At 46.1% G+C, this 13,804-nt stretch overlaps 2 protein-coding genes across 12 annotated transcripts in view; one reads left to right on the top strand and one right to left on the bottom strand.

The window, feature by feature from the left end:
• Positions 1-12,901, bottom strand: part of KLF7 (KLF transcription factor 7) — a 108,665-nt gene extending 95,764 nt beyond the window's left edge. For 8 of the 11 annotated variants that reach the window (XR_014265192.1, XR_014265193.1, XR_014265194.1 and 5 more), the window contains exon 1: positions 11,461-12,030. Coding sequence is in view for 5 of the 11 variants with exons in the window: in XM_082467312.1 (XP_082323438.1) it covers positions 11,461-11,562 (102 nt within the window). In the remaining 6 variants the exon portion in view is untranslated. Of the gene's footprint in view, positions 1-11,460; positions 12,040-12,819 lie in introns of those variants that run through there. The other 3 variants (XM_082467314.1, XM_082467311.1, XM_082467315.1) reach the window with 3 other exon arrangements.
• Positions 12,143-13,186, top strand: LOC309663366 (uncharacterized protein). The gene is made up of 2 exons (XM_082467360.1): positions 12,143-12,598; positions 12,848-13,186. The coding sequence occupies exons 1-2, from the start codon at positions 12,238-12,240 to the stop codon at positions 13,075-13,077; spliced, it is 591 nt and encodes a 196-aa protein (XP_082323486.1). The 5' UTR covers positions 12,143-12,237; the 3' UTR covers positions 13,078-13,186.
• The last annotated feature ends 618 nt before the right edge of the window (positions 13,187-13,804 follow it).

Here is a 13,804-nt window from a genome sequence, read left to right on the forward strand (position 1 = left end):
TTTCCCCACTTCTAAGCATCAGCGACTTCGTGAGAGCTCTCTTGTGGGATGGATAAAGGAACACCATGTCCAATGCCCAGCATTCTCCCTGGCCTGGCCTTTCATCATTCACCTTCTCTTAGACACTCCAAAATCACTGGGATCTTAGAGAGACCAGTGATACTATTTAGAAAAAGAGCATTGTGTCACTGTGCACTGTTTTTAACGGGAGGAAGGATGGTTGAAAACGGGGAAGGAAAGAGCATTTGTTGAGTGGATGCCATGTACCAGACACTGGGCCAGAGAGCCAACAGGCCTGCCCTTACCTAGGCATTATTAACTCCATTCCACTCATGACAGAATGAAACTCAGAGACGTTAGGTGACTTCCTCAAGGTTCCAGCTCTGCCTGATTTCAACGCCTCGTGTAATTTGACTACTACAAACACTACGACATTAGGAGCCCTAGCAGAACCCAGTTCTTTTTCAGATGAGAAAACCAAGGCCCAGAAAGCAGACCAGAAAGCTGTTCAAACCCGTACAGTTCCACTGAGTCCCAGGCCATGAACTTTGGCTCTTGCCCTGGTGTCTCCTGCCTAACTAGGAGTCAGTATAAATGTAAAAATTCGGAGTCCTGAGCATACTGCCCGGGTTTGCATTCTGGCTCAACCACTTCCAAGTTGTGTGACTTTAGGCAAAGTCATTTAATAACTCGAACCTCAACATCTCCATCTGTAAAGTGGGGATAAGAAGAATATGTATCTCACAGGGTTGGTGTGAGGATTAAATGAAATGATGCACATAAAGTGCTCAGATGAGATCATCTCTAGGAAATATTTGACAGATATTAGATATTATTATGATGCTTATTATGATAATAGGCAGAATAGCCAAGTGGAAAGAAGGAAGAGGGAAGTGTGTTCCACCACTGGTTTTGCAACTCATTTGCTTTGCGGCCACATTAAGACAACTTGCTTCATCTTCCTCTGCCCCAATGTTCTCACCTCTGAACGGGAAATTCTGTAATACCTGTCTGTTCCTTAGTTACAAAAAGAATGTGCCAATGACAAGAGATCCTGAGCAAAACACCCTGAGCCCTTAAGAAAAAAAGCTCAATACAGATGTTTGTTAGACTCTCACAAGCCAACATGAACACCTCCGTCACAGAGGAAATCATATCTTGGTCCATATCAAAGAAAGCAAGAACCTCGATATAGGGAGGCAAGTGCACAGGGGAGGGCCGAGCCATCTTGGAACGCAGAAAGCAAAGCCAGAGACGCGGTCTGCCGTTGAGCAGCATCTCAGGGAGCTCATGGAGAATTGGTTCTGCACAGAGGCCCCCTCACAGAAGACACCCTTCACCCCTTAGGCAGGAACTGTGCTCTATTAACAGGGTCTACAGTGGCCATATGAACAAACACTAAGAGCTCAAAAGGTAGGGATGGGGCAATCTATTTCCACTCCTTTGTGTGATGAGCGAATTTGCCGCCTCTCCAAAAATAAGAGCCTGCACTGTGACCACTCCATTGAATTCCTGCTACCTTGGCTCTGGAAGGTGAGTGTGAAAGCGGGGTCAGGAGCAGGCGGGCACTTCCTTGCAGAGCAATTGCTCCACAGCTAATTGCCATTTTCACGGCTGGGTTGAGCTTTCCAAAAGACATCCTTCAACCCTAAGCTCTGAGCTCCTCTCATGATGTTCTCTCTTGCCAACCGTACCCCCATCAAAGACAGTTTATAGATGAAAGGATGTAGCTACAGTACATACATTTTTGCAAACATCACAGTTTGAAATAGAGGCATTTCTAAGGCTTCTTTGTGAACATCGCCACATGCCCACAGTCATTACCACAAGCGCTAAAGCCTTCTATGGACGAGGAGGCAGCCTCCTTGCCTGAATGTCCTCAGCGGCAATTCTTCCACAGTTTATTTTTGCTCCCCTTACTAGAAACATGGGTCCTTTGAAATTCTTTATAAACAGAGTCTACTTGCAAACAGTGAGGTCAGGAAGAAATATGTAGAGCTGCTACCTAATGCCTATCTGGCATCATCCAACAAATGTTCGTGCATGCATCCATCCCTTTAAAACCACAGAGCAGGCTGAGGTAAGTGGAAAATCATGGTCGAGAGCCTGCTGAGAATGAATTATTTGAAGCACGGCATGGTTGGAGTTTAATGCCCACCACCACAAAGGTACCAGAAATGGAATTTGACCAGGTTAAGCAAACCTCTAGTGGGTCATAGGAAATGTGAGCTAAATGAGAAACACTTTAGGGTAAGGGAAGGTAAAACAAGAAAGATGAAACAACACTTGGACAGTTGCTATTAACCAGGGAGCTGGATGAAGTACATCCACCACTGTCCTGCTTTATTGTAAACCTCTATTACACTTAGATTCCAAGTTATACAAGAAATGAAATATTTCCGTATAAGTAGTAGCCACCTGCAACTCTGATATCTCTGATATTAACCCTCTATAGATTAATGGCTCAAAGCCTTGGCTGCATATTGGAATCACCCAGAAGCTTTAAAAAAACACTGAGGGAGTTCCCTGGTGGCGCAGTGGTTAAGAATCCACCTGCCCATGCAGAGGACACGGGTTCCAGGAAGATCCCACATGCCGTGGAGCAACTAAGCCTGGGCGCCACAATTACTGAGCCTGCGATCTAGAGCCCGCGAGCCACAACTACTGAGCCCATGTGCCACAACTACTGAAGCCTGCACGCCTAGAGCCCGTGCTCCGCAAGAAGAGAAGCCACCGCAATGAGAAGCCCACACGCTGCAACGAAGAGTAGCCCCTGCTCACTGCAACTAGAGAAAGCCCATGCGCAGCAACGACGACCCAATGCAGTCAAAAATAAATAAATAAATAAATAAATAAATAAATAAATAAATAAAATTTATAAAAAAACAAAAACAAAACAACACTGATACCTGGGTTCCACCCAAAGGAATACTGATTTAATTGGTCTGGGGTGCAGCCACAGTTGTGAACCATTACTACAGACATAGTCAAATCTTAAGTCACATCATAAGCCCTAAATATCTACTGAGTATCTACCAGCTGCAAGGCTTTCTAAGAACCTGAAGGGTCATGTATTAAAAGTTTATTATCAAAATTATAACCAAGGCATGGACTCTGCTCTAAATCATACAACCTAACTGGAAAAACAAGGCAATGGGGAGAAAAAAGAAAAGAAAAACTATACTACAGGACAAAACTGAAAAGCATCATGAGGAAATAAAAAGTTCTACACAAGAGTATAGAAACAGCAGCAATTACTGTTGGCCAAGGGAAAGGGAGGGAGTTTCCTGGAAGATGTGGCAACCATCTGAAAGTTAAAGGATGGGTAGAATTTGGACAAAGAGACTCAAAGAGGAAGAAAAAGGAAAAGGTTGAAGGAAATGACATAAATGAAGAGAGAAGCAGGAAAAGTACAGTCATTCGATTTGGATGGCGGTTACCGCACATGGTAACAAAGGGGGAAGTTTGTGACTACTACCTAGACCCAGTCTTGGAACATCGTGACTCTTAGATGTTTGGCCTCATCGTATGTAAAAGAGGGCCCCATTGACAGTCTGAAACATGGTGATGGAGGTAGTTAAGTCAGTCCAGGGGAGGTGATGGGGCTGCCCTGAGGCAATGGCAGAGCAAGAAGAAAGTGGAAGACCATGGTGAAGTACTGTAAGAACCAAATCAATGGGATTTTTCAACCAATCAGAGTGAAGGGAAAGAGAGGAGCCAAAGATGGCTGGACCTTCAAACCTGGATCAAAGAAGAAAGGTCAACTCAATAAAAGAAACAGGGAAGCCAGGAAAAGGAGGAAAGAAGTTGATGAGTTCAAGCTTTGGGACATATTCAGCTGAGGTCTTCATGGGACAACCTCAAAAGCCTTAAGTGTCAGCCCCAGGTTGCCAGTTCAAAAATGTGGGCCTGAAACTCAGGAAAATATTGGAGTTGGAGTTGTAGATTACAGCTTTGAAGAAATAAAGAAGTCTCCATTTGGGAAGAAATCTTCAGTTTCTAAGATCTTAGAGGTGAAACCAATCTGTGAGCCAAGTTCCAAGAGAGAATTTTCACCATCATAACTACACTAGAGATTGGGTGGAGAAGGGCCAAAAGTCACTGAGCAGAGTGAAGAGCGCCCTGCGTTTCCTCTCCTCACTAGGGACACTGTGAAAATTGAGCCTTGGCTTCACCCTCCCACCCCATAAGGACTTTTTAAAAACCGCACAGAAGTTGACTCTCTTCCCAACTGCTTATCACAATGTGCAATGTTTTTTGTTTAAATTTGTGAAACATTACCACCTCACTGCCCATCCAACCCTCTCAAGAAATTTTAAAACACTTCAAAAGAGATTTTTCTGAATTGGCACATGATAACTGCTACAGTTTCACGCAGTCCCTTTGTTGGCAAGTTGTCAGAGACAAAGCATTTCAAAACTTCGCGTTTGACGCTTTCCACATAAAACCCCAGTTCTATCATCCATCCAACTCCCTACCGCATACATCTCAATGCACCCTCCTTAGTCTCACTCCGTTTGTTATCATTTAAGTGACAGTACTTTTTTTCATAAGGCTGGAGTTGTAACTGGGGGCTTTTGTTCTGTTTTTTCAGTACAGTGTACATTTTCCAGGTTACCACACATTATTAAAAATGGAAAAGAGATTAAATTACACACATAAGCTTTCTCCAAGATATTCAATAGCTTGGTTTAGGGCCCAGACAATTCCAAACTTCCATGTACTAGTATTGTTCAAGGTAAAATGGGGGTTTTCTCGCTTCCCTTTAAGGGGAGAGGGGGAAAGAGAGAGGAGGAAAGATAAGAAGTTACTCAAAGTATATACAGAACAGTGTGATGAAAAGCAAGCAAACTGATTTGGGCATCTGAAAGAGTACTGGGCCTGGGGCCACCATCCATGTTAACGACAGCTGGGTGACCTTGGAAGGTTCAATGCCTCATCTGGCTTCAACAATCATTTGGTCCTAGCATAGTGTTTTAGAGTTAAGGACACCAAGACCCTTTCAGGATTTGAAATTCTAAGATTCTCTGGGTCTAGCTTTGGTACAAGGCCTGGGGCCTGACTTTCAATATGACCTCAGGAAATGTCAATAAACCCATATTCAGAAATAGATATTGCATTAATTATTTTAATTACCTATAATCATTTCCGAATGACACAGACACGGATGCTGTTTCCTGGCCATTACGGACATGTGTGTTCATTCACACTGTCGACTCATCTGCCCTAAAAGGGCCACCAGCCCCATTACACCATTAGCTAAAAAAGCCTAAGAAAACTTAGTAAATCTCAAGCATGTTTTATAAACAAGGTTGTAACAAGGTGGGTAAGTACAGAGAGGCATGGGTCAGTGTTCAAACACTGGACTTAAAATCTCTTTTTTTTTGGCAATCCTGTTCTAATACTGTATTACTTAATTCTGGACATGCTCACTCTCCCCTACTGAAGTCAAGCTCATAGAGGGCAGAACTATATCCAATTCAAATTCGCATCACCAGAACAGTATTTTGCACATAACTAGAGCAAAGGAATGAAGCACTGACTGTGAAATATTTTCCATATTTTAATATAAACAGAGAAAAGCCCACAAGGTGTGACTGACTGCCTGTACCAGCTCAGAGGCATGACCAATCTTAGGTAAAAGCCTGTTCCAGTAATGCTCAGTCAGGAATGGTATCACTATGAAATCAGAAGTCACACCCACCTCAAGCAGGCTGATTCTGGACTGATCACAAAGCTGCTGCTGACCCCGCGCTGTCCACGTCTATGTCACGCATGTGGTGGATGGGGCAGCTGGAAGCTGCTCTAATGGAGAGTGCAACGGACACAATACACTTAGCAGGACCAAGTTCTCAGGGTCACAGCAAAATACCAAGTGAGGAAAACAAAAAGGATTCGAGGCAGGAGAAATGATTCTCCAAATTAGCAGCAGAAAACGAAGGCCAAGGAACAAGAAGGGAGAGCAACAAGATCATGACCAATCTTAGGTAAAAGCCTGTTCCAGTAACGCAATATTTGATTTGGGGAACACTTAAACTGAGTTAGTACAGCTTCTCATGTGGATGCTCTAAAATGAGCACACAATGTAACTGGGCGGAGGAGTGTTTCTTCACTTGTGCATGTTGCATGTAACATTAATGATTAGATGGTGTATCTTGTTCCACCGACTTTAACACCATTAGTACTTATAGAGCTTCCTAATCACTGTACTAGGTAAGATTTGGCAATTTGGGTTAAAATATTTCCACCTGTTAATGCTAAGCAAGCACTCAGCTAATTTGGGGAAACAAAGGGGTTTATTTGTAGGGAGATAAATCTCCACCCTTCACCCTTCTGGCACCGCTCAGGTTACGTTGGGGAGCTGTCCTAAACTTTCAGCAAATCCCAATTCCAAACATACATGCTAACTGATAGATTGAGTGAACCGGAATCACAGAGGCGTTCTCTGCATTCACGAATCATGGAGTCCAGCAAAGGTGATTTAAAACCCGTTGCACACTACTGACAAACTGCAGAGATAGCGGGTGTCTGCCACCCCATCTGGCCAGCTATCCTATCAACATGAGCCAGTCTGGACTGGCCAGAGGAAACTGTCTTCTCTCCCAAATAAGCACACAGTGATTCAAGAAGACTGCATTGCCTTCTTGTACTCAAAAAGTTAAAATACAGGAATTCTCTGAAGGGAGAAGAATCTGAAGATTTATAAGAGAATGGCTACTGAAAGCTCCATTAGGACCTTCTCTAAACTATTCCCATTTAAGTGGAGAGGCAAATAGCCCCCACTGGCATTTATATTTAGAATGGGCTGGGAGAGAGGAAGAGCACATTTTGAACGCTGAAGGTCTCTGACATCCCCATACATAAATCATTTCAGGGTGAGGTGTCACATCTTCTGCTCTGCCCTTTAAATGGATTGGACCCCAACATCACATCCTCCTCAGGGTAGGGAGTGGGGGTGGGAGTTTCATGGAGAACAAAGAAGTCACCACTTCCTTTATCCCCCCAACTAAAGACAGATGTAGTAAAAACATCTGCGTTGTAACATTCACTCACTTTAAAATACCGAACTGCAAACAGGTAGACTGAGTGATAATGTTTGAGAGTCCCTAAATCTACACAAAGATGTATCTATTAAAAAGAACATGGAAATTAAAATTAAAAAGAACATGGAAAGGCCAACTGTGTGATAGATGGCATTCACATGTGCTTTCATTTGTAAAGCTACATTTATTGAGTGACTGCATCCTTATTTAGAAAATCTGGAGAACAGGGGCAGTTCTGATTTTTTTTTTCATCTATCAAGTCACTGTTTCAAATTTAAAAAAAAAAAATAGAGTTATGGTAACTAAAGAGCACACAAGTCACATACAAAAAAGAAAAAAAAAAAAGCCAGCTATTTTATCCTTTCAGTGTGGTTAGCAAGGCTCCTTTGTGTCTACAAATTTCCCTGGGTGGTGCTGTTGCCAAGAAATTCTAATTCATGACAAGGTTTTCTGCAAATTGGGGACAGAGGCAAACCTGCGGATGCAGGGACCCTACAGTTTGCTTTGTCTTTCTGGCTGAGACAGCACCCGGCTGCTCGGGCCTGTAGAAGGCAGTGCAAAGGCAAGATCCCAACGTAGGAGAAGCGATGTAGCTCACAGATCAAATCCCATCCCTTGCACCATGAGGCTGTTCTTGGCAGGCAACCATTTTTGTAAGTTGTCCCCTAGAGATGCTTCATACCAAAGGCCCTTGTAAAAAGTGTTTCAGGGTGCCTGAAACCAAGATGAAATTGCAGTGTTATGGGGACACTGTAGTTCTTACAGTAGCCAAGTATGCCATTAGTTTAAAACAATGGGGGAATGGGGGAGGAGGGAAGAATGTTCTATGATTTATTTATTTGTTTCCAGTAGCAGTGGAAAATTTTCTCTGAGAAAAAAGGAGGCCTGAAACTGACCCCATCTGCCAATTATGAATCAGCATTAACAACAAGCATAATTCCATAAGAGTTTTCAAGTAAACATACCATGCTCCTCAATGGCATGAAGCAAAGCTAAGTGCAAATAAGACTTAGAACATCATTACTTGACCTGCACTCATGAAATAGCAGTCTAGGTATAAAGAATATATCCAAATTCTAAAAGTCTTTGTAGCTTCCCAAAGAAAAATAACCATCAGTATTGTACCAAATCCTTTTTTATTTTCCAAGTCAGCAGTGAGTTCAGAAAAATCATGATTTCTAATGGCAACAAAACTCATGAATGGGTCCCCATTTATCCATCATCAAGTGGTACCCTATACGCTACTCTTAGTTTCTGTCCTACCTTTGACTTTTTCCTACTTTTGCTCAGACAGCTCTTGGAAATTTTCCTGCAAGTTTCCAAAGAGCTTAAGGCTGGTAGCCTTAAGAGTTGTGCGTCAGCGGAATTCCATAAAATAATAGACCACATAAGCACAGTGTAATTTACAGTTATATGACAGGCAAGGATGATGTTACTTGGGCCAAATGCTTAAGTATGCAGTCAGGGCTCAGGAATGGAGAGCTGTTAATGTAGGATGTCCATGTGGATTTAAAAATTACACCAACAATGGTTTTCATAGTTGGAGCCGTATGAGGCTAAGACATTATTGCCCAAAAACCCAATGTCAAAATGACGACCCCTGTGACAGGAGGGCCATGACAAGCTCACTGACTATTAAGCAGAACAATTACCTCAGACTTGAGTTTAAAATAAAATCTCCAAAGAGTCCATCCTTAATTTTCAAATGCACAGCTGTTCTTGAGTTTATCATCCAAGCCACTCTTTCTTACGAACCAAATCAGACTATTGGAATCTCTGTACTTGGCTCATCTCCTCAAGGTACACTGTTCACTTTCAGGACTACATCTAATAACTGCTCCTCATTTGACCTCTAAAATTTGATTACCCCCGAGCATCAGGAAACTTCCTCCTGCCTGGGGTTCTTTGTAGCAACCTTCTTGAGCTGATTTGAGCAAAGGAGCCTTAAAATTTCACCATGTGATGGTTGATTTAGAACCAACAGTTGCATATAACCACACTCCCCTCCTTTATACTCAGAAGAGGCAAGAGGGAGGGGGCAGGTAGAGGGAGGAAGGAAGAGACAGAGGTTGGAGGTTATGTCACCAGCATGAACTTGGAGTCACAATCACCTTTACAGAAAGCATCCGTGACTACAGAGTCCACAGAAGAAAGCTCCTTGGAATGATATCTCATTTAGGACCGTGTCCTCACAAGTTACGTTTCAGTATGGATTATGAGCATGCCTCTGAAAGAGCTTGGCAAAGGGTTTTAAGCTGAGGGCAGTTGGCAGTAGGAGAGGATTAAGGCAAGAAATAGGGGGGTGAAAATTTCTTTGCCCACAGATACAAACTAAGCTAGAGATGCCCTGAAGGAGGTGAGATGAAGGATGAGGTGGGTGGGAAGCGGAGAAGGCTTCTAAGGAAACAAAAGATCCAATACATCTTCTCATTATCAAACCAATGATGTTTCTTTACAGATCTAGACTTTCTCAAGGATGCTCTAACCAGATCTAGAAAAGCAGGTTTCCTCTGGAGAGGCCTTCCCCCAAAGCAGGCTTTACTACTGTGAAATCTTGAACCAAAACAAAGTTGGGTGATTCATCAGGAGGGAACGTTGTAACAAATAAAGCCAACTTTCTTCCCTCCAACCCTGCTTAACAGTTAGTCACAAACAAGGGCTGCCTTGGGCAGGCTGACTAAATCAACAGATTCTCTTCCCTAACCTGTCTAGACAGTTGTTAATAGGCAACCGATTCAACACCAGTGGGCTGACAGTGTGAAAGGAAGACTATTTCAGAAAATGAAATTCTGGCAACCTTTTGGTTTAATTAGCATGTGAAATAAAAGGAGGAAAAAGCTCTACTGAGACCCTTCCTGAGATAGTCTCATCGAGGATGGGGGAAAGGATGCACTGGAGAAATGCCTTCTGCTAGAAACATGTGAGCTGTGCGTGCGTTTAGAGAAAGACAAAGTCAAACACATCTGCCAGCATCCTTGGGCAGGAATGTATGTGTGGAAGCACAGACACCAGAGGCCAGTACCTGGAGAAGCTCCAGCCTCGAAATCAGGGGAGAACAGCAACTAGCAACAATGGTACACAGGATAGGCTCTTTATACCAAAAGCCAAACCTCACTCGCTAAAACAGCAACTGTTACATCCCAGGCTCAAACTGGCAAATCCCGCTTTGGATCCTGGCAGAGGAAATTCAGCTGTTCATTAGCCTTAACAAGCTGCTGTCACGGAGCAGAGAAGTTACATGAGCAGCCACACACCAAGCCTCTTGCCGCCCTCCCCAAGGGCAAGCACGTTTCTCCCAGACGGACTGTGCACGTTCACACTTCCAATGTGCAAATCCGAACTGTCTTCTTGCACGTTCCATGATGCACACTGTAGAATTCTGAAAGAATGTTCGTGTCCCTCCATCCCCACCCACCATCTTTCCTGCAGAATGTCCCCTCAGCAGCTCCTAATCCTTACTGAGAAAACCACTGTTTCCGCAGCAGATCTAGCACTTTCCACTAACCAGCACTTTCTTTATTCCACTTCACAAAGCCCAGTGAACTTGTCACCAGCCCCGCTTCCCCCTCACTGGGACACCTAGCCAACTTGGCATCGGTGCCCTTCAGCATCTTAGGAGTTTCTTGACTAGTCCTCTAAAACAAAGTCAGAGGCATGGAAGCACACACCACCCTTTGTCGGAGGTTGTGCAAGTGGAGAGGCACACCAAACGAAAGAGAAGCAAGGACACCCACAGAGGGTGTTCTCCTTCCGAAGACACCGCACTGGGGAAACCTACAATGCACGGTCAGCATGAGATAGATACATCTTCCCATCCTCTTCCGAGATATCTTTGAGTATCCTTTATCACTGGGCTCCTCTTCCTCCTGCCCACCTTCTAATCTCAAAATCAAGTTCCTATTCTTTACTGATACTCGCTAATTACTAGGAAAACACTCCGCTTTGCTCCTACCCCCTCCCCCCATCTGACGGTCGTTAGCACCAGTTGAAAGAGATGAACCGGATTTAAGGTACCAAGGAGGTAGAGCTCCTGCATGTAGGGACGCGGTACCTGTCTGTGATGGCTCGTAAAGCCCCAAACCACCTTCCCACCCGGCTCCTCCGAACCCCAGAAGTTAGGCAGGTCTCTGCTGGGGGGCAGTGAGCCGCACAACGTGTGCGCAAGGATGTGTGTTGGTGACTGAAACGCAGGCAGCTCGGACCGGCCGCTCAGCTCAGCACACTAAGGGGTTAGGGGGTGGGTGGAGAGGTAAGCATATGACTGTTTCCGAAAACATTTTAAACAACAGACAGCCAAAAAGGAGGGGGGGGACTTAAACAAACAAACAAACAAAATTCAACCCCAAGCCCACACCAACGCAGCCCCTGCGTCTCCGCCGCCACCACACGATTTACACAAGTAATTTAAATCATTCACCTGCTGCCAGGTCTCCTCCAGGGATGGCAAAGCTGAGAAGTAGCCGGTGTCGTGGACAAGTTGTAGCTCCTGGAATATACTATAACTAGCCAACACGTCCATGCTGCTGCTGCCGGGCAAAACGGGAGGAGAAACCCTCCCCCGAACACAGTTGGGTCTGTTTGTTTGTCAGTCTGTCTGGCTCACCCCCCAAGGAGGCAGACATCCAGTGGCCCTTTTGTTTTGTTTTGTTTCAGTCAACTAAAAAGGAAAAAAAAAAAAAATCAATGCAGAAGAGAGGGAGAGAGGAGGTGAGAGAGGAGAGACTGAGTGGGGTGGATGGAGAGAGGCATCCAGCGTGTACAGTGCAGACGGCTGCCAGGAACAGGGGACTTCACGGGAGTAACAATTCCCTTCCAGGGCTCTAATCACTCCAGCTCGTGGATCAGGAAGGGGGATGCAAACTCACTGACACGAAGCTGCCATCTATTTCTGCAGCGCTGTTCGCTCCTAATGCAATCTTTGCTCTTTATTTTGGGAGGTGGCATTTTTTTTTTCTCGCGATCGCTTCTCTCCCCCCCTTTCCTTCCCTCCCCACCCCCACCCCCATCCTTGCTAGTTTGTAGTCTCTCCACCCCCCCCCTCCTCCTTTTCTCCTCCTCCTGCTCTTCCCCCTCCCCAAACTCCCTCCCTCCGCCCGGCTCTCCGCGCAGCCGTGGGATCTCGGAGGAGGGCGTCCATTAGGCCGCGTGTGACCATGTATGGTAAACAGGGGGCTCATGAAGTCACTGAGGACCAATGGGCAGCGTGGAGCAGGGCCTGGGGCGGCGCTTGGCCCTGGCGGCGGGCGCGGATTGGCACGCTGCGAATCTCCCTGCTGCCTTACAAGGCGGTGCGAGGCGAGCTATTTTTAGAGGGCTATATAAGGGGGCCGAAGAGGCCGTGCGGCGGCCGGGGAGTGCGAGCGCGAGGTATTGGGAGGGTCGCGGCGACACTTGCACCGGCTCCCGGGACGCCGAGGCGACTGGGCTCGGGCCGCACGCCGGCCTCCGACCTTCCCTTGGGCGCCAGGTGGAGCCCCAGGCGGCCGGAGCCTGCGCCCCTCAGAGGGGAGAGGGTCGCGTATCGCCGTTCTGGCGTGGACGCGGCCGGTCAGGAGGTGAAAGTCCAGAATGCGGGGTTAGGATGCCTCCCGGAGGAAGAGCGAGGCGGGAGGACGAGGAAGCCGGCGTGGGGAGGAGGGCAGGCCGCTTCCCACTCCGCCTCCCTTCTAGGCCCGGGGGCAGGGAACCGCGAGGGCGGGGCAGCGCAAAGGAGTTCCTCACTTCCTCAAAAATAAACCGGGGGGTTGGGGGGAGGGGGGAAGAAAGAAAAAGTCACCAAAAGCCCCTTCACGAATTCCCCACAGGCTGCCAGGGTGCAGAGAAGAAGCGCCAGAGGAGGAAGCGCCACACAATGGAGCAGAACAAAGGGGAATGCGCGAAAACAGCGGCCTACCCCCGCCTCGCGCGCCGCGCGCAGTCCCCGCCCCCAGCCCCGCCGGCGCCCCTGTGCGTGCCGCCGCGCCACGCCACGCCCCGCCCGCCCAGCCTTCTGACCCGGCGCCGGGGACCGGGCGGGGGTCAGACTCGCAGTTAGAGATGATTGGAACTGGACGTTTTGCTGGAGAGTGTGTTAAAGACAATAAAGGGAATCCTTGTAGACGCGGGGTGCAGGCAGGAGCCGGCAACTTGCTTGGGGGCTTAAACGTGAGACTTCCCATGTGGCTTGGAGAGAGGGTGTCCGTCTGCCTAGCTGCGGTGGTGAGAGGAGGACCCGGATTGCGTTATGGCGCTAACATATAGAGATGTATAGATAGAGACCCTATTATCTCTTAGCTGAACTACGCACGTTGTGAGGGTTGACCGCTTGTTTGCTTGACCTTAAATGGTTAGTGTGGTTAAAGCTTCCCCAAAATGCAGTGTGAGCTGAACTTCCACTTTTGGAATCATTGCAGAATTTGGTACTTATTCTGAAATGAGAAACTTAAATTCAATTCATAATGGAAGAAACACATCCACCTTAATCGCCCTTCTCAACTGTCTCTCCTTCTGATTATGTGGGACTCCATATCACAATATTTCGAAAGTTATACTTTATAGAACAAACACAGTTTGAAATTCAGTATTTGCCAGGGGAAATTAAATGGGAATTATTGAGTTGAGAAAAGTCTAGTTTATTTGCTTTTTGATGTCTGGAATTCTGTTGGTCAGATCTCCAGCATCCAGTGTATGTGTATAATTGGTGAATGTACTGTAAGTGTGTGTGCATGGAATGTACAAGGATGTTGGTACATTTAGTATTATGTATTATACACATTCGTGGT

The sequence above is a fragment of the Balaenoptera physalus genome, assembly GCF_965194825.1.
Source record: "Balaenoptera physalus genome assembly, chromosome: 6".
Lineage (NCBI taxonomy): Eukaryota > Metazoa > Chordata > Mammalia > Artiodactyla > Balaenopteridae > Balaenoptera > Balaenoptera physalus.